This window comes from Brachyistius frenatus, unplaced genomic scaffold (assembly GCF_029030835.1).
Source record: "Brachyistius frenatus isolate BFR_SWC_R1_liver_20210118 unplaced genomic scaffold, ASM2903083v1 Contig_132, whole genome shotgun sequence".
Classification (NCBI taxonomy): domain Eukaryota; kingdom Metazoa; phylum Chordata; class Actinopteri; family Embiotocidae; genus Brachyistius; species Brachyistius frenatus.
Genome location: NW_027210731.1, coordinates 375,734 through 400,054, shown reverse-complemented (window position 1 = coordinate 400,054; position 24,321 = coordinate 375,734). Strand labels below are relative to the sequence as shown.

The following is a 24,321-nucleotide window of genomic DNA, read 5'->3' as shown; positions in this document are numbered from 1 at the left end:
TTGATGACTATAAACAGAAGGTCCTCAGCGTAAACATCCCTGTTTAGTACAGCAGGTGGCAGTATTGTACCAGAATGTTCTTAACCACCAGAAAAAAAACCTGCAACTTGAGTTTATTTTATGGAGAATAAACAGAAACGAGTTGTTGTGAATAGATGATTCCCAGACTGTCCAGCTCTCATAGATTTCCTTCAGTCTTAAAGCTTAACTTCTCAAATATGCAGGACAGTTTTTTTTTTTTTTTTTCCCTTAAGCTACAGCTCATAAAAGCAAGACCCCTGAATTATTTCTTTCGGTTTTTATTTTTTTTTCCATGCGGTAAGAGCTTCTTCTACAGAAGATAAAAACAAAAATTTTACATTGATAAATATTTGGTCCTTACTCAGCCTTACTTTAAAAAAGAAAAGAAAAAGATATTCCCCTTGATCCCGTAACACAAATATACAACTTTCCTCCATTCATCTTAAAATAAGATATATTATTTTTTTGGGAATAATATAAATCCGTAGTAGGTTATTCTTCATACAATAAATGCACTAAGTTCTACATTTAGATATGTTAGTGTATCTACTGAGACATCATCTGCAGCAAAGTTCATCCACCAAAACCGAATGTCACAGCTCTGCTTGAGAAACACCTTCCTGATTCTTACAGTTAAAGACGTGTGACAGCGTCAGGTGACATAAGAAGGACAAATCCTGAATGGCAAAGTGCATCTTCATTTTTAGACTCGGAGCGTGTAGAAGTGATGAAACTGAACTTAACGCTGCAGACGAACAGCAGACACTCTACAGATCCATCGATTTACTACATCTTTAACCTTGCAATGCCGTTGAAGGTCGAAGGATCTCTTTAAACAAAAACAAAAACAAAAAAAACCACCTTTTCTTTGGCAAACAGAAGCTCAGAATACTGGAAGAAGGTAACTCTAACATGATGCACTAAATGGCTTTAAAGTGTGGTAGTCTGTCTCGTGTGCGGTAGCGTCCAGAGCTGAGCATTTAATGGTCCCAGTTGTGATCAATTTTTTTTTTTTTTTTTTTTTTTTACATCTAAAGCCATTTTTAAAGCTTCATACAAGCGAACATATGAACCTAAATGTAGGCATGATTATCCTTCGTCTGTACCATAACTTGAGGCGTTACCCCGGAGACCGCCTCTGGACAGAATAAAACACCGGTGACAGAACTGGTGGCTTTGGCAAAGTGAGAAGATCACTGAGAGGATGTGGCGCCCCCTGTTGGTCTGATCCTCTTGGCAGCATATTCCTCCACAGCGAACGTGTAGCTATACTGAAGAAGGTAAAAACAAAAACAGAGTGAGTCTATTATCAGAACGAGGTGGTTCGAATTGAGGATCACACGTGAGCTCACCTCATTCTCGATGTCACGGAGAGACTTTATACGAATGTTGTTCAGCTGAGGAGTCCAAGAGAAATGTGTTCACATTAGAGAGTTGGGGCGAAAAAGGACAGAATGAAAAATAAAGTGAGGCAAAACGAGAGCCACATTTGGCCATCGATACCGTCGCTTTGTTGAAAATATGCAACCTACCGTCCCATTTTCCTGGATATCAAATTTCGGGTGCAGGCTAAAGGGAACTCCATCTAGAGCTGCAGAGAGTGAAGGTGGGTACAGTGGGAGGTAAGTGGATCCCTGCAGTGAGAAATAGTAACAAGTCGATAATGGCGTTTCTGTGTGAGAGGAAAGATTTGGAGTACCTGTTATTCCCTGGATACTGCTGTCAGCAGGTTTGTCCAGGTTGTCCTTGCTGTGGAGGCTGCTGCGTCTGTTACTGAGCCTGCTGTTGGGCAGAGGAGGGGGGTTGCTGCGGAAACAAACGGGGTAAGATATTAACGGCAGCAGTAAAACACGTCCAGGATACAATTATTGATCTGTGTTTTTTTTTAAATTTATTTTATTTTTTTAAATATTTTTGAAAGAAGAGACATAAATGACCAAATCTCCACATTAGATGCCAAACAGACGAGCTGTACTGTACCTCGGTCGGAGGGGCAGAAGAGCAGACGGCTGCTCCAAGGAGAGGCTGCGGACGTCCAGGCTGACACTGCGAGGCTTCGCTTGGGGCACGGGGCTCGAAAAATGCCCCTTTCTGCACCACAGCACGTAGCCGTGGATGTCTCTGGAGAAGAGGCACATTTGAATGACAAATTAAGAACCGTATAATTATCAATGAAGTGCTGAATGCCCCCTTGCAAGTGGTATTTAAATATCTTACATCTGAATACTAATCACTCTTTTTGTGGGATTATGCAAGACATGTTTTGTTGAGCCGTTTTACTTTTTGTTTCTGTCATTAATTCCTCATTATTGGGGAGTTTATACAGTCATTTAAAAACAGTAAAAAAAAAAAAAATATATATATATATATATATATATGATAGCAGTGATAAAACATGAACAAAAAGTTTTGCTCTTTATGTAATTTCCCCTCGGGGATTAATAAAGTAACTACCTAACCTAACCTAACCTAACCTAACCTAACCTAACCTAACCTAACCTAACCTAAGGGTTTATTTGAATGTAGCGCGTAAACGGGTCACATGACCAGAGTTTATTTAAAGGCGTCTAAGATGTGCCCACGGTAACGGCCTTTCTTTTCTTTTCTATTTGTGCATCATGTTTGTTTACGTGTCTTTACGCGGACAACGTGATGCATTTTCAGTCATTTAAACTAACATGAATGGACATTGCCACGAGAGGACTTAAAAAAAATAAAAATGACATAGTTGTGTATTTTAAACCTTCGTGTTTTATGTTCTTGTAGTTGTCACGATGTCTGCTGACGAAAGAGCGAGAGAGACTAAATAGATCTCGGGAAATCGTGCGTACGAGCGCGCGGCTACTATCTCGCTGCCGACGTGAATGCTACCAACCCCACGTATGTGTAATGCTGCAGCATCATTTTGCTTTTGGCGGTCAGTTTGATATCCAACACGGCCGTTTCCACGCTGCCCACCGGGGCGATGCGCACGCACACTCGTTTCTTCTTCCAAACGGAGGTCTCTGGACACGGGGGGAAAAAAAAAAAAAAATCAGTCAGCGCTGAATAGCTACTCCGAGAATCTGTGTAAAAACCTTTGAAAGCGCGCGCGCTCACTTGGCTCGAGGTGCTCCGCTATGTAGCAGTAGCCGTGAGGAATCGAGTCCTTTTCTGAGATCACCTGAATGTCCGTCACCACCATCCCGCCCGTCAGCGCCTGCGGACAAGAGACGGGGGTTCAGTCCATTCGCGGCCGACGGGAGTGCAAGAGAAGCGAAAAGCCGGGTGGGAAAACGTGCACGGCGGACTGCGGTAACGCACGTGAAACTTTGATGACGTAACGGAAGTGCCCACCTTGCTGTAACACAGGTAATACCCAGACTTCATGGCGAAGCTGCGTGTGAAGTTGGCCACCGCTCCGTCCTCCGTGATGCTGATCTGCGGAGGGCAGAGAGATTCAGAGGAAACGGGCCGAACTGTGACATCACGAAGGACTGAGTCCAAACAGGCGGATAATACGGCGAGGCGCGGCACGAAGAGAGCCGGCCCCGTGCTGGTGACGGCTTTGGCCGGCTTTTGACTCGAGCAGAAGCTGTGTTAAATGTTGACTTCATATTCGGAGCTTGTTGATGCTGATCGTTAAGAGCGTTCGAGTCGTGAAAACAGACTTTTACGCAACATCCTTTTTTTTTTTTCCTTCTTTTTTTTTTGGTCGGGACCTTCAGCGACGTTAGTTTACAGTCAGTTGGTGTCATTTTAAACAGTCTCCGTTTCTGAAGGTCATTTTTTTCCCCTGACAAATCAAAACACTCAAACTGTCCTACTTTATATTTCCAACCACATCTGGCGGAACTCTGACGCTGTTTTCGTAGTTGTGGATCTTGATGAGACACTTTATACCGTCGCATATCCATCCATTGGTGATATTGTGTGTGTGTGTTTTTTTTTTTTTGCATCGTTGATACGGGCTTAATTTGTCGTGCGAATTCTTATTTCAATTTCAGAATGCAAACATCAAAATGTTTCTCTGTTTGCAAAATATTGCAGAACGCTGTGTAACAAGCCGATTAGACTTTTGTAATCTTCTTCCCCCTTTCTGTCAGAATTGATCTGTAATTTCTTACAACTGAGTGCAGCTGATCAATAAATACAAGCGCTCCCATATTCACCGAGGTTAAAGAGCATACCGCTCTTGTCGTAGCTCCTCTGGTTAAATTCCAAGACGTTACTCTTTAAGCGGAGATTGGCTGAGGCTGCACGGCACATCGCAGCACAGAGAGGAGAGTCCGTCTCTCGGCATGTCAGTTACTAAAGCTAGGACAGCAAGATTTGACAAATCAAAACACTCAAACTGTCCTACTTTATATTTCCAACCACATCTGGCGGTTAGTGTGATTCCCACATGAACTGTTTTGAGTTCACTGTTTGAGTGAAACGTTCCTCCTCTACCTTTCGTTCCTCTACATCAACCTTTTATCTCTGTTCCTACCAGGACGAAGTCCCTGGGGCAGGTGCTGCTGTTGGAGGACCAGGCCACCGCAGTCACCGGGCGGACCGTCCCGTGATCCATCAAGGACATCTGAGCAAGAGACAGAGAAAAGTAGAATAACACAAGGAAGGTAAAGGACTTCTGGAGTGGAGGACAGCAATGCAAACGTGTTCTTTAATACGTAAATGACGGAATAAAACGCAAGTCAAGTTTTCTCATTGCCAGAGGATGTTTTAATTTACGTTGTGGTCGTTCAAGTGAAACCTTAAAAGCCATTCATGTTTACACTATCACAGAGGTAAGAGATAATGTAAGAGATAGAGGCGGGGACTATTTGCATATTCAAAGATCTGTGAATACTAAATGAGGGCAAAGGTGTCGGTGTTTGACCATGCAGGGCTCTATATGCGAGGACAAGAGCCTTAAAATGAAGCCTAAACCTGATGGGAAAGCCATGTAAAGACGATGAGGTTGGTTTAATGCAAACAGCTTCGGTGGACCTGGTTAACAAACGACCATTTACAGACAGTCCAGGGATTACTTACTGAGGCGGGATGATATAAAAACACGGATGATCATCTCTAGCTCTGGTCGTGACAAGAAAAAGAAAAGTGTAGCAATATTTTTCAAATTCATATTTTTTTTTTTTTTATGAGGCCCAGATTTAAAAGTTTCCACTGTACCATTGGAGAAAGGTAAGTAACATTAGAATATATTGTGCTGTGAAGCAGTAATAAGGACTCAAGTCTTCTCTGTGTGTTTAGCTTTAAAATGTTGTAAGTCCTTTAACATACAACTGTGCACAAAACAGACAGTTTGTCAGTGTTATCAGGTTTGAAGGAGACATTCAGCTCCACATCATCAGCATAACAGTGATATGAAATACCTTGAAATTACTGGAAACTCTCGGAAGTAAATGGGGTCCTTATTGGTCGAAGAGTTCATGTTGTCCCATTGTTTGAGACAGAAACATCCTATTTAGTCTGAATGGTGATGTAATCAGGATATTTAAGAGCAGAATGAGACTATTCAGTGTCTCAATTCAGTTATCCTTAGTCCAGACAGGAACATCTGCTGAGGTGGCCAGTAATAACAAGGACAGATACAGGAGATCATTCCTGCCCACTGCCATAAGACTTTACAATAACTCACCTCTGGCAAAATCCATCACAGTACAAAAACACTGTTGACTGTGTTTCTTGGTTGCTTGTATATTATATGTATATTATATATATAGATATATACCGTACCGTATGTATATATATATATATATATGTTGACTGTGTTTATTGGTTTGTTGTATATAATATATATAGATATTTAATGTACTGTATATATACTGTATGTACTGTGCATTTTATATTTTATATTTATATTTTATTGCTTTTCTATTATATTATTCTATTCTATTATTATTTTATTCTACTGTTTCTATTATTGCTCCTGTATGTATGCTGCTGTGGCGAAAAAATTTCCCCTCGGGGATTAATAAAGTATATACCTACCTACCTACCTAATCTTTTTGGTATGTGACCCAGATGCAACAATATGTAGTCTATTTATATATATATATGGTATATCTACATATAATATGGTTAATATTTTTTCCCCAATAATGAAAAACCCCTCTATTCCAAGCCGTATATTTGACAAATTATCACATTTCGAAATGAAATTTAAATTAATAAAAAAAAAAAAAAAAAAAATACAGACAGAAAAAGTTGTTAGTGTGAAATGTGAGGTGATTTCTGGGAGATTTACTTCTTTGGTTACCTGCTTGTACTTCCTGAGGTCACTGCTTGCTGTTGTTGTGTCAGTCTATTGTGTGAACGGTGGAAGGTCAGTCACAGCTGGCTGAGTTTGAACTGCAACTCTTCACACCAGAATTATTAAAGTTTTACATTACAGAACAAATTCACGTGTATTGAAATTGAGATATTGCTAAATAACGTGTGATGAAATTACAAATAAAGACTGCTTTGGAGTCATATCCCACGTACTCAATACAAGCTGAATTTACCTTTGCGATTCTTCCGTTGACAAAAAAAAAACTTCGCTGCTTCTTGTTAAAAAATGAGCTAAAAGCGAATTAATTCACGAACCGACTCAAGTAGTGATTAAAAAAAATAAAAAATAAATAAAAATACACACTTACTCTGGTTCTGTGTTTACTTCTGTCCCTCCGAGGTGTTGTTCTTTGGAGGGCTTGTCAACTTCTTAGCTATCAGCCGAAACCTCTTGGTCGTCTACCTCTTCGAAGCAGGAAGTGGTGAATCCATTGCGACTCCAATTCCCGTGAAGCCCCGCGGCATTACGTCACAATAGACGCAATATATGCAAACTCGAGTCTGAACGCAGGATGGCAGCAGAGGCCTGAAAATAAAGTGTGATTTTCACAGCTGCCACCAAAATAGCTTTTTCTTTTGAAATCGTTTATGTTAATATGATATATTTTGGGGTTTTTATCAGCAACAATCAGAGAGATAAATATTTTAACATATCTAGCCCCTTTGCATGGCTTTATAGGTCTGCAGCATACAGCATGCTAAAGGTGGACGATGTTGGGTGTACAGAGAGGTGCTGAAAGGATCGATTCTCATTTACAGGAAAATAAGGGTGAACAGAGCAGACTGAGGTGAAAGAAGAAAGAGGAGGATAATGGAAAAGGGGTGACAGGTGTGTGTGATGGAGAGAAGAGTGAGAATACGAGATATAAAAGGGCTGAAATGGAAGGAGCACATTAAGAGATGTGTTTCTTAGGTTATTGAGACCCTTAATTCTACTGACATGTACAATGCTGTACACATGAAGGCAAAGCCTGCTACTGTTTAGTCTTCTGTGCCACAATCCTGTTTGGCAAAACTGAAATATATTTGAGCCACATGGTTGCACCGGGTGACACGTTCTGTTATTAACATTACCATGTGCACAACATTAATCTGAATCAACCACATTGCCTATACTGTGCTTCCATGCAAATAAGCATCAACTGATGTGAAAATACCCTCCAAGAAATACATAATTTATTTACCCCTGGTATGATTTTTGAAGAATATTGTTGAACCTTTTTAACAAAGTAAAAACAAATAAAAAAAATAAATTGACCTACGTGTTAAGCAGGAGGCATAAAGCTGAGTGCCAGAAAAAGAGAAGGAAAGACAGAGAGGCAAACTGTTGGTTTTAATTTCTTTCATGATTAACTGACAGTAAAGAAAATATAGAATGTAACTAACTTCATTCTTGAAATAGTGTGAACACATTGTGGCTCGACGCAACTTCTGTAACAGCAGCAGAGTGGTCTAATGTTTAATTTATGACAGTTTATTGTGGCCTAAAGCTTCAGATTTTTGCTTGTTTTGAGTAAGTGACTGAGCACAAGGAAAGTGAACAACCCAGTGAAAAATACCCAAATACAGAAAGAGAAGTCACAATTAAGCTTTACTTAAAACTTCTATCTATTGAACACAGGGGCAGCTGCACACAGCACACATAAAGAATTCAAAGGAAACAAAACGCAGACACTCCTTTTCATCAGCTTTAATGTTACGTGCATGTCTGAAATTGAGAAAAAGATGCTTGATTGCAGCATCCAGAGGCACTCAGGTCCCTGTTGGCATGGCAACATGCAGAGCAGACCATAGGTAGTGGTTGTAGGGGTGTTGGAGCAGGTGGACTGTTCCATCTAGATGAAAGAAGGAAGAAATCTGTGTTTATTCAGAGCGCTTATAGCTTCATTGGCTGATTGGCCGATTAATGAGAAAGAGTCGACTGTAATCTGTTGAGACTAAAACTAGGAGGAGACGTGGCAAATTGCCAGCGAGTGCATCTGTGCGTCTCTGAACGGCTGCACATCTGTGTGTCTGTGTTTTTGGGGTGCATGCAGCAGCCTGCGTGTGATGAACAGAGTGAGAGAGTCTAGACTGTTGCTTCCTGCTGGGAGATTCATTCATCTCTTCCATCAGGTCAGTTTGGGATATCTCACTGAATAAAAATAATGACCACCACACATACAGACACACACACAAAGACGGGTTCCCCACTGTTTCCCTACTGATGAAGGAGGTGACGGGGTCCATTATGGCTGTTGTGAAGGGAGATAATGTTCCACCTCACCAAAACAATGAAATGAGCACAGTTATTGGAGTTATCACCAGACACTTGGGCGACCAGGTGCCCCACTTTGTGTGGGACTGCAGAGCATTTTTTATCATTCGTCCTGTGTCCCCACATATTGAGACGATATCCCACACGTTGGTTGGCTCCAGTTCTTAAAAGTCAACACTGCAGGACAGTTGCCTTTCTAAAATTTGCAAATGCGCCAACAACAAAAACATTCCCACTGAAACCCAGAGATGAAACAGATGAGGAAACAGCAGCTCCAATAACCTGCGTTGGCCACAATGTGCAGCACTCGCAATCATACAGGTCAGTAGACTGTAAACTGGCACCACTTAAGGCCGTTCATGCTCACTGTTACTCAGTCTGACAGTTTGCAAAGTTGCAAATGAATATATCTGTTTAAGGTCTTCACATGTTAGAATATATATATATATATTTATATATATATATTTTTAAAGTTGGATAGGAATATAAACATTTGAAAGTAGTCCTATACCTCAGCAGTGGTAACGTGTCCCACATTGTCCCACACTGTCCAATACAAACACTATTTACCCTACATTTGATTTTTGGGATTCTGGTCACCCCACCAGTAAAAACATACAATTTGCTGTATGAAACATTACAAAGTGATGTCCAGTTATATTTTTGTGCTTTTCCTCTATCCAATATTACTTATCATCCTGCTTCTTCTCTTCTCTTCTCTTCTCTTCTCTTCTCTTCTCTTCTCTTCTCTTCTCTTCTCTTCTCTTCTCTTCTCTTCTCTTCTCTTCTCTTCTCTTCTCTTCTCTTCTCTTCTCTTCTCTTCTCTTCTCTTCTCTTCTTTCTTTCTTTCTTTCTTTCTTTCTTTCTTTCTTTCTTTCTTTCTTTCTTTCTTTCTTTCTTTCTTTCTTTCTTTCTTTCTTTCTTTCTTTCTTTCTTTCTTTCTTTAATTCAGACTTCAGCTATGTGCTCAGACCTGTTTTAAATCAAAGACTCGAACAGGCCTGGTTACACACTCATTCATCTGAAGCCTGTGACATGTATTTAGTCTAGCCCGTAAGCATTTGGACTATTATGCAGTATTTTGTTCTTCAGTGTCTGTACCTCAGGCACTTTTAATATGAAATAAAATAATGAGTCTCAGCTTTCATTTGAGTATATTCACATCAATATTAAAAGAACTGTACATGATATGCATCGCTTTCAACACAAAGTGTCCAAATTACAAGGGTCTAAGTAATTGGACACTAAGTGTTAATAGACTGTGTTAAAAAAATAAATAAATCTATATCTGTCATTCAGCTCTTTCAATATGGATGTAAACCAATGAAAGTTGATGTAATATCCATTATTTTTTTGTGCTGAAGCACTGAGCCCTCAGAACAAACTATGTATTACTGTCTTAGCTCTCTATCTCTGAGATATATTGTTCATGGATGTCAGTGCCCATAATCTATAGATTGTAAAGTAACAAAGAATTGTTTGTAATTCACAATCTGTGTCTCTCTGTCTCCATAAAAGGAAACATGCTTTAAATTGCCACACAATGAAGGCTGTGCTCTTCAGTGTCCTGTGAGAGCTCAAAGAAAAGAAAGGTATGCCCACCATTCGTTTCGTCACTTTCCTCTTATATATTTTACATCAGGCAGTACAGAAAATTAATTACATGCTGAAAAGGTGAAGCATTTTTACTCTTTCTGTTAATTATTGATTGTAGTTAAGGTTATATATATACAGTGGGTATGGAAAGTATTCAGACCCCTTTAAATTTTTCACTCTTTGTTTCATTGCAGCCATTTGCTAAAATCAAAAAAGTTCATTTTATTTCTCATTAATGTACACTCAGCACCCCATCTTGGCAGAAAAAAACAGAATTGTAGAAATTTGTGCAAATTTATTAAAAAAGAACAACTGAAATATCACATGGTCATAAGTATTCAGACCCTTTTGCTCAGTATTGAGTAGAAGCACCCTTTTGAGCTAGTACAGCCATGAGTCTTCTTGGGAATGATGCAACAAGCTTTTCACACCTGGATTTGGGGATCCTCTGCCATTCTTCCTTGCAGATCCTCTCCAGTTCCGTCAGGTTGGATGGTGAACGTTGGTGGACAGCCATTTTCAGGTCTCTCCAGAGATGCTCAATTGGGTTTAGGTCAGGGCTCTGGCTGGGCCGGTCAAGAATGGTCACAGAGTTGTTCCGAAGCCACTCCTTTGTTATTTTAGCTGTGTGCTTAGGGTCATTGTCTTGTTGGAAGGTGAACCTTCGGCCCAGTCTGAGGTCCAGAGCACTCTGGAAGAGGTTTTCTTCCAGGATATCTCTGTACTTGGCCGCATTCATCTTTCCTTCAATTGCAACCAGTCGTCCTGTCCCTGCAGCTGAAAAACACCCCCATAGCATGATGCTGCCACCACCATGTTTCACTGTTGGGATTGTATTGGGCAGGTGATGAGCAGTGCCTGGTTTTCTCCACACATACCGCTTAGAATTAACACCAAAAAGTTCAATCTTGGTCTCATCAGACCAGAGAATCTTATTTCTCATAGTCTGGGAGTCCTTCATGTGTTTTTTGGCAAACTCTATGCGGGCTTTCATATGTCTTGCACTGAGGAGAGGCTTCCGTCGGGCCACTCGGCCATAAAGCCCCGACTGGTGGAGGGCTGCAGTGATAGTTGACTTTGTGGAACTTTCTCCCATCTCCCTACTGCATCTCTGGAGCTCAGCCACAGTGATCTTTGGGTTCTTCTTTACTTCTCTCAACAAGGCTCTTCTCCCACGATTGCTCCGTTTGGCTGGGCGGCCAGGTCTAGGAAGAGTTCTGGTCGTCCCAAACTTCTTCCATTTAAGTAGTGATGTTACGAGATGTGCCGACGCTTCGAAGCGTGTGTCAAGTAATGGAGGGGGCGTTTCCTCAAAGTGCATGTCGAGGCTTGCTTCATTTAGGGGAGGAGCCAAAAATGATGACGTCCGAAGCCTCGCTGCCCGGCTGTACCACGTGACTGCTTCGGGAAGTGGTTCAGATTTTGCCAGGAGGTTTGACAGCAATATAAACCCCTCAGGCTCCATTCAAAATGTGGGTTGTTGGTGGAGAGTTGCGGTCAGTTGAGAGTTTGGATAGTTTGGATAGCGTTTATATAGTTTGGAGAGTTTAGAGAGAGAGAGATAGTTTGGAGAAGTTAGAGAGAGAGAGATAGTTTGGAGATTTAGGAGAGTGAGGAGAGAAGGATAGGTGATAAGATGGAGCCAGCTAAGAAGAGGAGGATTTCCCCTGTGTGAGAACACTTTGATTTGATAACTCCTAATAAGGTAAGCTAAATCTAACTCTATTTCAGACACATTAGGTTTGCTTATCAAGAACTGTATTTTTCACAGTTTCTTATTTTATTCAAAGGTGAGGTGTTTATTGTGCTCCAAGGAGTTGGGGTACAATAACAACACCTCATCCATGCTGAGGCATTACCGTGCCTTGCATGAGAATAAGGAGGAAACTGGAGCTTCACCCAGCCAAGGTAAGTCATTACAATATTACAAATGCACCATCACAATTTTTCCCTGTTCACTTTTGTTTACTGTGCAAATAAAGACAGGTAACAGACACTGTATTTATTCTCTTTTAACCAGCCACCAGAAAACAAGAGCTGGATGAAGCCCTCGTCTCCATGATAGTGAAGGACACACAGCCCTTCAGTATTGTGGATGATGTTGGATTCAGGGCATTTGTGTCCAAACTGGATCCTAATTATGTTCTCCCTACAAGGTAGGTATGTATGGGTGCATGCATGAAACAAATGAGTACTTTATTGTGTCTCACAGTTCAGCACTATATATTTTTTCCTTTAGGCTCTGAAGGCCATGGTGGAGGCCAAGTATGAGTCAGCTAAGGAGAAGGCTAAGGCTAAAGTGGAAAAGGTGGCTGCTGTTAGCCTTACTTCTGACATGTGGACATCCACAAAACCAAAAACTGTTGAGAAACTGTTATTTCTGAATAAAAGTGAATAAAATGTCCCCTGTCCTGTACATCATTGTCCAAGTTAAACAAGCATATTCAGTCCCCTCTTCCTAGTTCCACAAGCACTTTCACTGTCCTCTGCCTGCTTAAGCCCATGCCATTTTCCTAAAGTGACAGAAAAACATTATTACACAACCTGCCATATCATATGATACTACCATTTTGGGAAAATTTACACACACAGAATACATTCAAAAGATATTTTATTATGCACATATGTGATAATTTATGTACAGAAATTATTTGGTCATACATTTTTGTAATTCATAGTCATTCCCAACAGCCATAACAGACACAAAAATTCAATGCATCACATGTGGTTCAGATACAGCTGCCTGTCATTATACACTTGGCCAGTAGGTGGTTTCGTGTGCACATGAAGCTTCGAGAAATGAACCCTTTCTCGAACCAATTGGCTGAAGTGGTTCGATGCCTCATGAGGCTTCATCTCACCATCACTACATTTAAGGATTATGGAGGCCACTGTGCTTTTAGGAACCTTGAGTGCTGCAGAAATTATTTTGTAACCTTGGCCAGATCTGTGCCTTGCCACAATTCTGTCTCTGAGCTCCTTGGACAGTTCCTTCGACCTCATGATTCTCATTTGCTCTGACATGCACTGTGAGCTGTAAGGTCTTATATAGACAGGTGTGTGCCTTTCCTAATCAAGTCCAATCAGTTTAATTAAACACAGCTGGACTCCAATGAAGGAGTAGAACCATCTCAAGGAGGATCAGAAGAAATGGACAGCATGTGAGCTAAATATGAGTGTCACAGCAAAGGGTCTGAATACTTATGACCATGTGATATTTCAGTTTTTCTTCTTTAATAAATTTGCACAAATTTCTACATTTCTGTTTTTTTCTGTCAACATGGGGTGCTGAGTGTACATTAATGAGAAATAAAATGAACTTTTTTGATTTTAGCTGCAATGAAACAAAGAGTGAAAAATGTAAAGGGGTCTTAATACTTTCTGTACCCACTGTACATAGCTGAAATAGATTGACTCTGTGATTCTTTGATATTCTTATTGTGATTCTTAATCGTTCTTATTGATATTCTTATTATCTTGTTTTATTGAATTTGCTGTGGGATTTTTATAAAAACTCATCCTCTGCTGGCTGCCTTGGTGATATTTGGTGAGGCTCTCCTCCAACTGCTCAGATGGTGAAAAGGCTAGAAGTGCTACTGCAGGTGGAGCGTCATAACAGGAGACGCTTTGGACTGACAAATTCATGGGAGCAACAGTATCGTCTAATCTGGGTGATTAACATCAGGAATCTGTGCCAGCAGTTAAAATGGTGCAATGTTTATGTCGCAGTAATTGTTTGTGATTTACGTGGATGAACTGCACATCAACAGGATGGTTGATACAGGCTTTTATACCTAAAAATGACATCCTGCATAACTTAACCTCATTCATTCACACCTTAATAATACAAAGCTCTGATTTTAAATTCACAAAAAAAATGCCCGTAAAATTTGAACGGGCAGGAAATCATCTTTACATCACTTTTGAGTGGAGAACTCCTTCCACACAAAGTACAGAGTGGTGTGAGTCACACAGCAGTCCTTTTTCATTGACTTACCCTGGAAACAGGAAGCCTGAGGTTGGCAGCAGAAGGATTCAGAGTTACCAAGGCAACTAGTTGTCTCACCGACTTGCCGTCATTTAGCTTTTACCCTCAGAACAGCCCCAATTTACAGAAAGGATAATGTGGGGAAAAAGAGAAGGGCGGCAAAGGAGATGTAAGTGAACTTGTAAAATAAACTCAGCAGAGAGGAATTTTGAGGCATGAATAGGGAAAACTGTAAAGATAGAAGAGTGACCAGATGATTCTTTGACCACCTTTCTTTAACAATCGAAGGAACCTGTTCGGCTGAGATTGGTAGTTCTCACATCACAGGATCACAAAAGACTCTTTGAATGGGTCTGCACGTGCTACCTGGTCTTACATGGGTTTTTTGCACTTCAATCCGTGCTCGTCTTTTATCTTGAAACATGGATTTCGGTCATAAATCCTCTTTATCAGTTTAACATCAACAAATCCCAGGAAACGCTGAAAACCAACATTTAGTCCCTTTCACAGCATTTTCTGACATCCCCGTCTTGGCTGTTGAATGCAGCCCTGAGGGTATTTGTTTCTACTGGAGTTGTACATTTTTTGAAACAAGTCACAAATGTGGAGTTTTACTCTTAAAAAGTAAGTTCCTAAAACATCCAGGAAGTGTAGGTTTTATCACACACATCTGGGCAGAATGACCCTGTTGGCTGCCTCTGACCAGGAGACCTTTTTTCACCACAGACATTTAGACTTGTCACAGAAGGTAATCCACAGGTGTATTAATGATGGCTCAGCTCCAATAAGTGCCCCAGTAAACCACGACAGTGTACTAACATGGACCATGAATGCAGCCATCACCTGTGCTTTCCCAACAACAACAACAAGTCAACATATCTGCAGTTAAAAATGTCTTTTGTATTGTGCTGATTCCTGACCTTATTTTAAAATATTGGATTAATATGCTTCTAACTACAACTAATTACAACAAATTACACTGCCTACCGTCTACAGTTGCTTTGAGTGTATTTGAGTGTGTTTGTGTGTGTGAAACTATTTAAAACATCATTGCATAAATGCTGATGCACTGCAGTAATTTCCCTACACTAACATGGTTTGGGACATCGACGGTGTGTTTGACAGACTCAGTTAGTGTTGAAAGGTGTCTGTGTGTGTTTCTTGTGGAGGTTAGCCAGATGATAGCGCTGGCATTGCCCTTGTTGTGGATGATGAATGGGAGACCCTACCAGGAACTACCTTCTAATTGCCACCTAATCTGCATAACGGTGCAAATTAACGATCTCTCAAATGAGCGTTCATCTTTCATGGAGTCTTGAGTCGCTGCTTGAGAGCCGGCGTTAATTAACGGTTGTGTGTGTGTATGTGTGTGTACAAGGATGCTTGTGCATGTGTTTGGTATACGTGTGTTTCTCTTTGGGCATGCCGAGGAACACTGGCATCACTTCCATAGAAACAGAGATTTTATGTTAACCTCCCTCCTGTCAGGTTTTTTTGTCGTCTGTACTTCCTGTTTTCTCTCGCTTCAGTAGCGTCCAGTGTACACAATAACAGACTCTACTTAAGATCGGTTTACTGCCTCTAACAAATACAGCTGCAGTAAGAGAGCTGTTACTGACGTTTTCTTATGTCGTCCAGTGTTTATAGTGTCGACTCTTCTGGCACTATTAAGCTAGCTTTCCCTGAAGTCCAGTTCTGCTCTGCTTGGACTGTTTATTTGAACCAGTGGAGTGTTTTTCTCATACTGTATGGCCGGCTTGTGCTGTAATGTAATGTATTGTAATGTTTCACTGTCATTACCGCGTCAAAGCTATTTGGCGAAGAAGAGACTGAGTCAAGTCCAGTGTCTGGGCCATGTGGGACTAAACTCTTCTTTTTTTCAGTGTCAAGCAGATAATAATATATTTATATAAATATTTTCATGCCTTTAGTTTTGGTACACTGATTTGAGGTATGTTTGGACAAAATTGAACTAAGGGACAAAATGAAAGAGCTTGTAAATATTGTGATAATCCTGTATGTGTGTTGGTCTTGTGAGATTTGCTGGGTAATAAGAAAACCCCAGTTGTGCTCAGAAAGACAAACTCCATCAAATCCCTCAGTTATCCACAGTTGTTGAGCAGCTGTTAAAGTATCTATAAATCCATTAAATGGGACACAATGGCGACTGATCTACAGGAAATATAATGTTTTGAAGTAGCTTAAAAGTGTGAATGTCAGTGGCGTTGTGTGTAGTGTGCATCCTGGTTGTCTAGTTTTACATCAGTGGAGCCAGAAGTTCTGAATGACAAGTGTTACATAAGCAGGAAACTCAAGTGTTTTTCTGCTCCCCATTTTTTTTTTATCTCTTTTCAACCAGATGTCCAAATTTTTTAATTCTTTCTACTGCCTTTGATTAAAAGATGCTTCACATTTTCAACATATAAAACGGTGAACTCTGAATGGTTCAAGTATTCAATTTCAATACCTCCCGGCAATATATCCAAAAATGTTAAGTCTGTCTGTCAAAAGCCTCTCAAAACCAAAAGAAAAAAAGAGATGGGAATTTAGAGGAGTGAAGCAGTAGGTGAGTAAGTGAACATGGTGTTATGTAGTAAATACATTATTTTGATTTTGAACATCTGCCCTACTAACATGTCTTGAACTTGACTTGATTACTTTATTGGTCTGATGTGGCCTTGACAGTTTCTGTCCCTCTCCACAACCCTCCGTATCCAAGGCGACCAAGAAGACCAACCCCCTGACCCTTCAGATCATGCGACTGGATGACATGTTGTAAGCTGTAAGGGGTTGCTAAAGGGGTAATTAAATAAGTGACATGCTGCTGAATGAATGCGAGTGTGTTTGAGTTATTTTTTCTGAGCCTCACCTGAACTCTTTGCCCTTCGTCTCACGCAAGCATGCAATGAATTCACCAACCATGTGATGAACCTGCTGAGGGAGCAGTCCCGAACACGACCCATCTCCCCCAAAGAGATCGAGCAAATGGTGGCGATCATCCACCGCAAGTTCAGCGCCATCCAGATGCAGCTGAAGCAGAGCACACGTGAGGCTGTCATGATCCTACGCTCCAGGTTCCTGGATGCCAGGTTGGATTTTACATGTTTTTTTTCTGCCTCCTCTTAAAATGAGCCTTTCAGTGTGTGCCGGTGTATTTACAGCATCGTGAAGAATAGTATTTGCTGTTTTTCGGACATTTAAAATGTGCAATTTTCCTTTTTCTGTCAGTGGTAAATGAAAAAACTTCAGCAAACAGGGCAACACAGATTTTGAAGGGATATTTTTACTCCCATCTGGCAAACCCCTGCCCTAATGAGGAGATTAAGAAGAGCTGGTGAAGAAGTGCTCCATCGCTGCTGCTCAAGTCAGGCTGTCAAAGACAGAGGAGGAAAAATAGATTTTCAAACATAAAAAAAAAAGATGCATTTTTTTGGCCTCTTTCATTCTCTCAGGTAGCCAACTGGTTTGGAAACAAGAGGATTTAGTACAAGAAGAACACTGCAAAGTTCGACCTTTACATGATGAAGACAGCTGTGGACGCTGAGAGCGTATCTTCATTTGCCAGCCAAGACAATTCCCCAGCTACACCAAACTCGGGTATACACACACGACTTAATCCCAATGAATATTGTGGATTTTACGGATTTGTTGAATATTTTTTAAGCTAATTTAAAATGCATGTCAGAACAACAAATCCTGAAGGCCAAACATGTAAGTCTATTGTCAGCTAGATCATGACTAAGAGATTTTGTACACAGATCCTCTAGATCAGTGAATTTGTCTCTATTTGTCTTTATAATCAAATAGTGTTTATCTCATATTGATTTTAGATGAGGACAATACACATCATTGTCAAATCACTATCATCTCTTATTAAACGATTGGCTGTACACTGCTTAAAATTGTTAACGCAATTACAGCTGCTTCTTGAATGAGGTTAGAAAAGTTAAATTTTTTATTGCCGGCCTGTTATTATTAGTTATAGTCTCTTGGGACGTGCATGCTGGGAGGGTTCCCAACACATCTATCTCATATTAATGCTGATCATGGTTAGCTCATTTTACTTTATCTCAAAAGAAGAATTATTAAAGATAACTTGAGCTCTGGTTAACAAATCAATCCTCAACCTGTGTTTAAAGAAGCAAATTAGTCGGAAGAGAAAAAACTGGAATATTATTGCTTCATAGTCACCTGAGTTAGTTTAACAACATTTGAAGGGGATTCAAATCTAACTGATTAAGTTAAATATTAGTCAGATATGAATGTCGTTTGTATACTAGAAGAGGTTGGACGATTGTTATGGAGTAACTGATGATGCATTGAGTGCTACACTGTGTTAGCTTATTAGTATGATAAAATGCCATTCAAAGTCAATGGATGGCTCTTCAGTTCAAAAATGTAAACAAACCTTATGTTTGCTGAAAAAAATGAAACACATTACATCTATACAACTAGATGTAACGTGTTTCATTTTGTTAATTTTATAGTTATCAATTGTTAAATATCCTTTAAAATGTTCAGCAATGAAAATAATTGTACTTCTATGAGAACAGGGGTTAACTTCATTGATTGGTTCATGCTAAAGGCCAAATAATGAGAGTTTTATAAAAGAACAGTGATAGAAGATAATCAGATTAAGATGAGAAACAGTTACAACTGTTATAAGTGATTTCTGGTGATTTTGATTTTGCTTTAAATAAAAAAATAAAAAAATAAAAAATAAAAAATTATCCATTATTTTTGAGTATTCTCCAGCTTTACAGCAGATGATTCTCCATCCATCCATTATCTATACCCGCTTTATCCTGAATACGATCACGGGGGGATCCCAGCTCACTTTAGGTGAAGGCAGGGTACACCCTGGACAGGTCGCCAGTCCATCACAGAGCCCAGATGATTCTCTTTATCCCCAAAACAAGGACAAAAACAAGGACAACTGTGTTCCTTATAATTCAGTCTAATCAGCCACTACGTCTGCAGGCTCACATCAATACAGACACACGTGTGAGTGTTTGGGTGGAGGAGTGATCGTTTTCTTGAAAAGCAGAATAATGCTCTGAAGAGTAAAGTGATAAAATTCCAGTCTTCCTGTAGTTAGTTACAGATCTTTGCAAGTCACAAAATCTGGTTTTTGTGCTTTTCACCAGAATATTTCCTGCAAGTTCTTTGCATGTCACATCAGTGACATGATTAACCCTTGTGTTGTCCTTGGGTCAAAATGACCCGCAGCTGTGTTCAACCAAGTTCTATTTTATTTTCATATTTTTTGGGATCATTGGTGACAAGGAGGCTGTGAGGGTTTCTTTAAAGAATGATGACCAATGATCCCAAAAAATATTAAAATATAGAACTTGGTTGAACACAGCTGCGGGTCATTTTGACCCAAGGCCAACACGAGGGTTAACATATTTAGCCAAGTCTAAAGTCTTTTGCATCAGACAATTATTAGCTCAAAGGAGTGCAAAAATATAATAGTCAATGCTTCATACGTGACTGGCAGTTAGAGACAATATTTGAGTAGAGGAAGGGGTTGGTGAAGGGTTAAAGGTTGACAGTGATAAGGGACAGAGAGAGACACACAGAGAGGTCTTGCACAGCAGAGAAACTGGGACTGTTGTGTGTTCATCATGGATTTGTCACCCGGGGCTCTGATCCTCTGTTCCCTGTTATGTTCAGGTAATGAATCTGATTGAATTTTAACAACAGAATTACATTTGCTGTGACACAGACTTAGTGGATGTTTCTGCCATCCTGACAGCTTCTCTGTTACTTTGTGTGACTGTTGAGATGTAACTGTATTTTATTTAATAAGGGTCAGATTGAGCAAAATTGAAGCCTAAACTCAAATTTAAATTAGTTTGTTGGGTCCTGATTATTCTGGATTATTCATAGACCACTGTAACGTGTCTCTATGGAAGTAATCCCCCCTCCCAATGAAAACTACTGAAATAATTTTTTTGACAGACAAGTTGCTCTTGAATTGTTGTAACATCATTTTTCTTTTATATAAGCATCATAAATATATATATATATATTTTTCCCTCCAATGTGCTTGTATGAGGGCAGAAATCACTGCAACAGCTATTTCAAAATCTGGGCAAATCAAGCCAAACATGTGATTTAGGTGAATCATCAATTTAATGTAATAAGATAAGATAGAGCTGTCTTTAAATTACATTTTCTTTGTGGAAAAATCGCTTCATTTGTTATTTTTTGTCCATTTTAAATTTTTTTGCTTCGTCAGCAGGCAGCATTTCTATGTATTTACTCTGGCTGTTTGCTTGGTGTTTGTTGACGGACCTGTCTAAAGGTTCAGGGAGTTGATTTGTGCATGCATGTGTGTTGTTGCATTTGTGTATTAACAAGTGTCTCTGCGTGCAGTGGCAGCTCAGGGTCCTGTCGTAACAGTGGAGCCCCAGGCTGCCACTGTGCGACAAGGAGAGTCTGTCAGCTTTAGGTGCCAAGTGGGGGGCAGCGCTCAGCCAGTCCAACTGGAGTGGAGGAGAGCCAATAACCAAGCATTACCAGGTGAGGAGTCATAACATGTTTGCATAGTCACAGTTTTTAAACACTATCACAGTCTGTGAGGTTTGTCTGAATTGTCCTCTTTCCTTCCAGACAACGTAAAGGTCGGTCCTGATGGCTCTGTGCTGACGGTTGCAAGCGTCCGACCTGGAAACCAGGGACAGTACCGCTGTGTGGCTGTCGGCTCCGCCGGACGCGGCACTGCCAGTGCTGTGCTTAATGTCAAACGTGAGCTTGTCTTCACTGTTCACTGTGTGTGCAAAAGCAAAGCTAGAAAACCTAAAATTATACCTGGGCTCACGTCAACCAAAAATAAAATAATCAAACTAGAATTTGGGGGGGGGGGCTTTCCTCGCCCCTGCATAACTTACCTCCAGCTGTGATTCCCTGGCATTTCTACAAACTTTTACCAACTGGTGATTGTGAATGTGTGAGTACATCAGGTATCATTTTAGAGGAGTTGGTTTATGTTTTATTCTGTATTATGTGTCACAATGTGAAAACAAGATGACAATGTGAAGGCGTCACTCATGAACCTGCTGAGAATTGCGAACTGAATCTGCAACTCTACGGAGTTCTTACGGAGCTTTATAGTGAGTGTCACCTCATTGTTTAGCTGTCCAGCCCACAACTTTACTGTTTGTTTCAATGTCACTGCACTGCAACATTTTTGGCCCCGGCAGGCAGTAAGAAAACCCAAACAGCAGACAAACACTGGTGGCAACAGGCTGGTGAACATAGTGGAGCCTCACAGAACTTGGTAGAGACCAAAAACAGAGCAAAAAGAGAGTGAATCTTTGACATAATAAGAAATGAATGGTGTTGCTCCAGAATTTTTGGATCTGTAAATAAGCAGCTGTTTGCTTGGATGTTTACCAAATCAGCTAAACTGTCACGTCATTGTTGTGTTAGCTTTTCCCCTCTGTCCGCAAGCAGCCAAAAATAATAATAAGCGACTTACTGTTTCTCTCAGATGCTCCTAAAGTACAACTGACACCGGCGGGGCCTGTGCGGGCCAGGATCGGCGATTTGGTGTCCGTGGAGTGTCGTGCCACAGGCAGGCCACGCCCCAAACTGGCCTGGAAACGCCAAGGCTCCACCCTGCAGCTGGTTACCAAGGAGATAAATGATGTCAACACCATAGAGGTGAAATATAAAATCATGTGCGTGCTATTCTTTCATTTGTTTTTACATTGCAAGATGTCAAACACAGAGTATGTGGTTTTCTCAGTGGCCTGTAGCTCGTCCAGAGGACTCAGGACTTTATATTTGCCAGGCTGAAAACAACGAGGGGGTGACAGAGGTCAAAGTTCAGGTCATTGTCGAGGGCGGTCCTGGAGCACCAGTGGCCTCGGTGAGCACTGCGGAGATGACAGGGGTGGAGGGACATACGGTCACAATGGAGTGTCAGGCCAGCGGTAAGATGTCTTTATACATATCTCTCAGTTGTTCTGCTCTGACTTCTCAGTTTGAACTTTGTCCTCTCTGCTCTTCCTGCAGGTTCCCCATCTCCTCTCATCACCTGGTCCAAGCTGCGAGCACCTTTGCCATGGAAACACACGGTGGTCGGTGGAGTTTTGACTCTGACCAGTGTGGGGCGCCAAGACTCAGGACAGTACATCTGCAATGCAACTAACATACACGGCTACAGTGAGGCGTACACGCAGATGGAGGTGGAGAGTGAGTGCACAACACAGATATTAACCCTGTACCTCCAGATCCTTTTTCACTGTTTGTGCTAAGAGTATTATTCTTCTTCACACAGGCCCTCCGTACGCCACCTGCCTGCCGGACCAGGTGAGGCTGCATCCCGGAGATGCGTTGCGCGTGCAGTGCCTCGCCCACGGCTCTCATCCCATTCAGTTCACATGGAGCCGGGTGGGCCGGGCGAGGCTATCTGCAGGAGCGGAGGTCACGAGGGACGGGAAGCTGCTTATAGCTCATGTTAAACAGAGTGACAGCGGAACGTACAAATGTGTGGCCACCAACCACATCGGCTCGAGTGAGGCGCTGGCCAAAGTTATCATAAAAGGTGAGCTGGTGTTCATGTTTTCTTACTCAAAGTCTATTAAATTACACGATCTGATGTTTTCTTGAGTTTTATTTTTTTTTTTTGCTCTCTAATCATGTCTGTTTCTCTTCTTTATTTTTACAGCTTAAACTATCCGATCACATTGTGTTCCATTGAAAAAACCTTTACGCAGTACTTACAACTTCTGCAAGCCTGGGTTGTATCCATCAAGACAGTCAAATACTGACAAACCAGAGAAAATTATACTTAATAGACTCATATATCATTTGATATATGAAGGTGAAAGATATCACGCTGATGTCATTTAAACGTTTGGTATTATTGTGCTTATGGGGTTAATTTTTTTACTTTTGTACCCTCTCTACTGTTATTGCCGTCATATTGTCCCTTGGGGAGCTTTTACTGGAACTCTGCATCGACTGACATCCATCAGTATTTGTGTGGGAGTTTTTTCTTCGGGCGGAATGTCTCTGCCTCCCTCCCTTCACGTCATCGGCTAAATCCACACTCGATGCACTGTCAAAATTAAAAGGATGGCAGGAAATGAACCACAAAATAACCACATCTAATATAAGAACCTTTATTATGCCATTAAATTTCAATTTCATGAATGAAATTAATGATGAAAAAAATTGTTTTTATGTGTAATGAAAAATTATGCTGTCATTTAAAATGTTTTCCAAAATGTTTTTTTCTGAAATGTACTCATTAGGAACAGTTACTTAAAAATGTAAATTATAATAATTATCATAAAAATACAGCTTAACATTCACATGGACTCAACGATGAACTGATTAGATATTTGTGGTCAAAAGTTAAAGGTCGAGGTCACTGTGATCTCATACCTGTCCCATTCTTCTGATTACGATATCTCAGGAACACCGTGAGGGAATTTCTTCAGATGTGGCACAAACGTTGTCTTGGACTCAATCATGTACGAAGTAGAATGTGAGGGTCAAAGGTCACTGTGACCTCACCAAACACATTTGTGGCCATAACTCAAGAATCCGTTCACCAATTATGACAAAGTTTAATTTCATTTATTTGGAAAAAAGAATGAAGTGGTTAAATTTTATACCTAAAAGGTCAAAGGTCAACTTCACTGTGACAAGGGGAGATTTTGACAATATTTCACATTTGATACTGAATTGGTGACGCTAACCTTGGCCAAGCATGTGAACACATATTAGGATTCCTTCAAATTCAGATGTTATATGAATCTAGGCAGACATGGCTGTAAACTGCAGGTTGGTGGAAGGATTCAAACACGAGGCCGTAATTCTAGTTTTTGTCTCTTTGTGAACCTTTAATAAAGATTATTTTGTCACAGTACTGTTTGTATGGTTAGTATGGTTGATATGGCTGAATCAAAGTATCATCACCAGATCAATTGTAAATAGTCCTTCCATCCTCTGGAGATTGGACACCCGAGTTTCACTTATAATCATCACTTGCCCATTAGTGAAGCCAATGAGGTCAAATTAAACCCATATTTAACATTGCTTTTCCAAAGTAGCAAATTTATTTTGTTTGTCCCTTTTTGTATTTAATCACATTTCTGGATTTGGAGTTTCCCCCAATGTT

General features: G+C 40.5%; 2 protein-coding genes, 1 long non-coding RNA gene and 1 pseudogene across 5 annotated transcripts; 3 read left to right on the top strand and 1 right to left on the bottom strand.

The window, feature by feature from the left end:
* Positions 1-283: 283 nt before the first annotated feature.
* On the bottom strand, positions 284-6,736 carry mvb12a (multivesicular body subunit 12A). 3 transcript variants are annotated; one of them, XM_069714580.1, is made up of 11 exons: positions 6,648-6,736; positions 6,266-6,365; positions 4,493-4,582; positions 3,358-3,441; positions 3,121-3,220; positions 2,897-3,026; positions 2,002-2,142; positions 1,721-1,827; positions 1,554-1,612; positions 1,374-1,418; positions 284-1,292 (listed from the first exon to the last, which is right to left on the bottom strand). In XM_069714580.1, exons 3-11 carry the CDS (start codon positions 4,580-4,582, stop codon positions 1,215-1,217), a joined length of 834 nt encoding a protein of 277 aa, XP_069570681.1. In that variant the 5' UTR covers positions 6,266-6,365; positions 6,648-6,736; the 3' UTR covers positions 284-1,214. The 3 variants fall into 3 exon arrangements, with proteins under 3 accessions (XP_069570681.1, XP_069570683.1, XP_069570682.1); XM_069714582.1 differs by lacking the exon at positions 6,266-6,365; XM_069714581.1 differs by lacking the exon at positions 6,648-6,736 and having other exon boundaries at positions 6,266-6,550.
* A 5,143-nt stretch (positions 6,737-11,879) lies between these two features.
* Positions 11,880-12,572, top strand: LOC138630337 (uncharacterized). Its single transcript, XR_011311634.1, has 3 exons — positions 11,880-12,100; positions 12,213-12,348; positions 12,432-12,572. It is a non-coding gene; the product is annotated as an uncharacterized lncRNA (long non-coding RNA).
* Positions 12,573-15,273: 2,701 nt separating this feature from the next.
* On the top strand, positions 15,274-17,955 carry LOC138630329 (pre-B-cell leukemia transcription factor 1-like; annotated as a pseudogene).
* A 1,748-nt stretch (positions 17,956-19,703) lies between these two features.
* LOC138630336 (basement membrane-specific heparan sulfate proteoglycan core protein-like) lies at positions 19,704-24,069 on the top strand. The gene is made up of 8 exons (XM_069714596.1): positions 19,704-19,856; positions 20,562-20,708; positions 20,799-20,933; positions 21,679-21,851; positions 21,937-22,123; positions 22,206-22,385; positions 22,471-22,737; positions 22,861-24,069. The coding sequence occupies exons 1-8, from the start codon at positions 19,808-19,810 to the stop codon at positions 22,863-22,865; spliced, it is 1,143 nt and encodes a 380-aa protein (XP_069570697.1). The 5' UTR covers positions 19,704-19,807; the 3' UTR covers positions 22,866-24,069.
* The last annotated feature ends 252 nt before the right edge of the window (positions 24,070-24,321 follow it).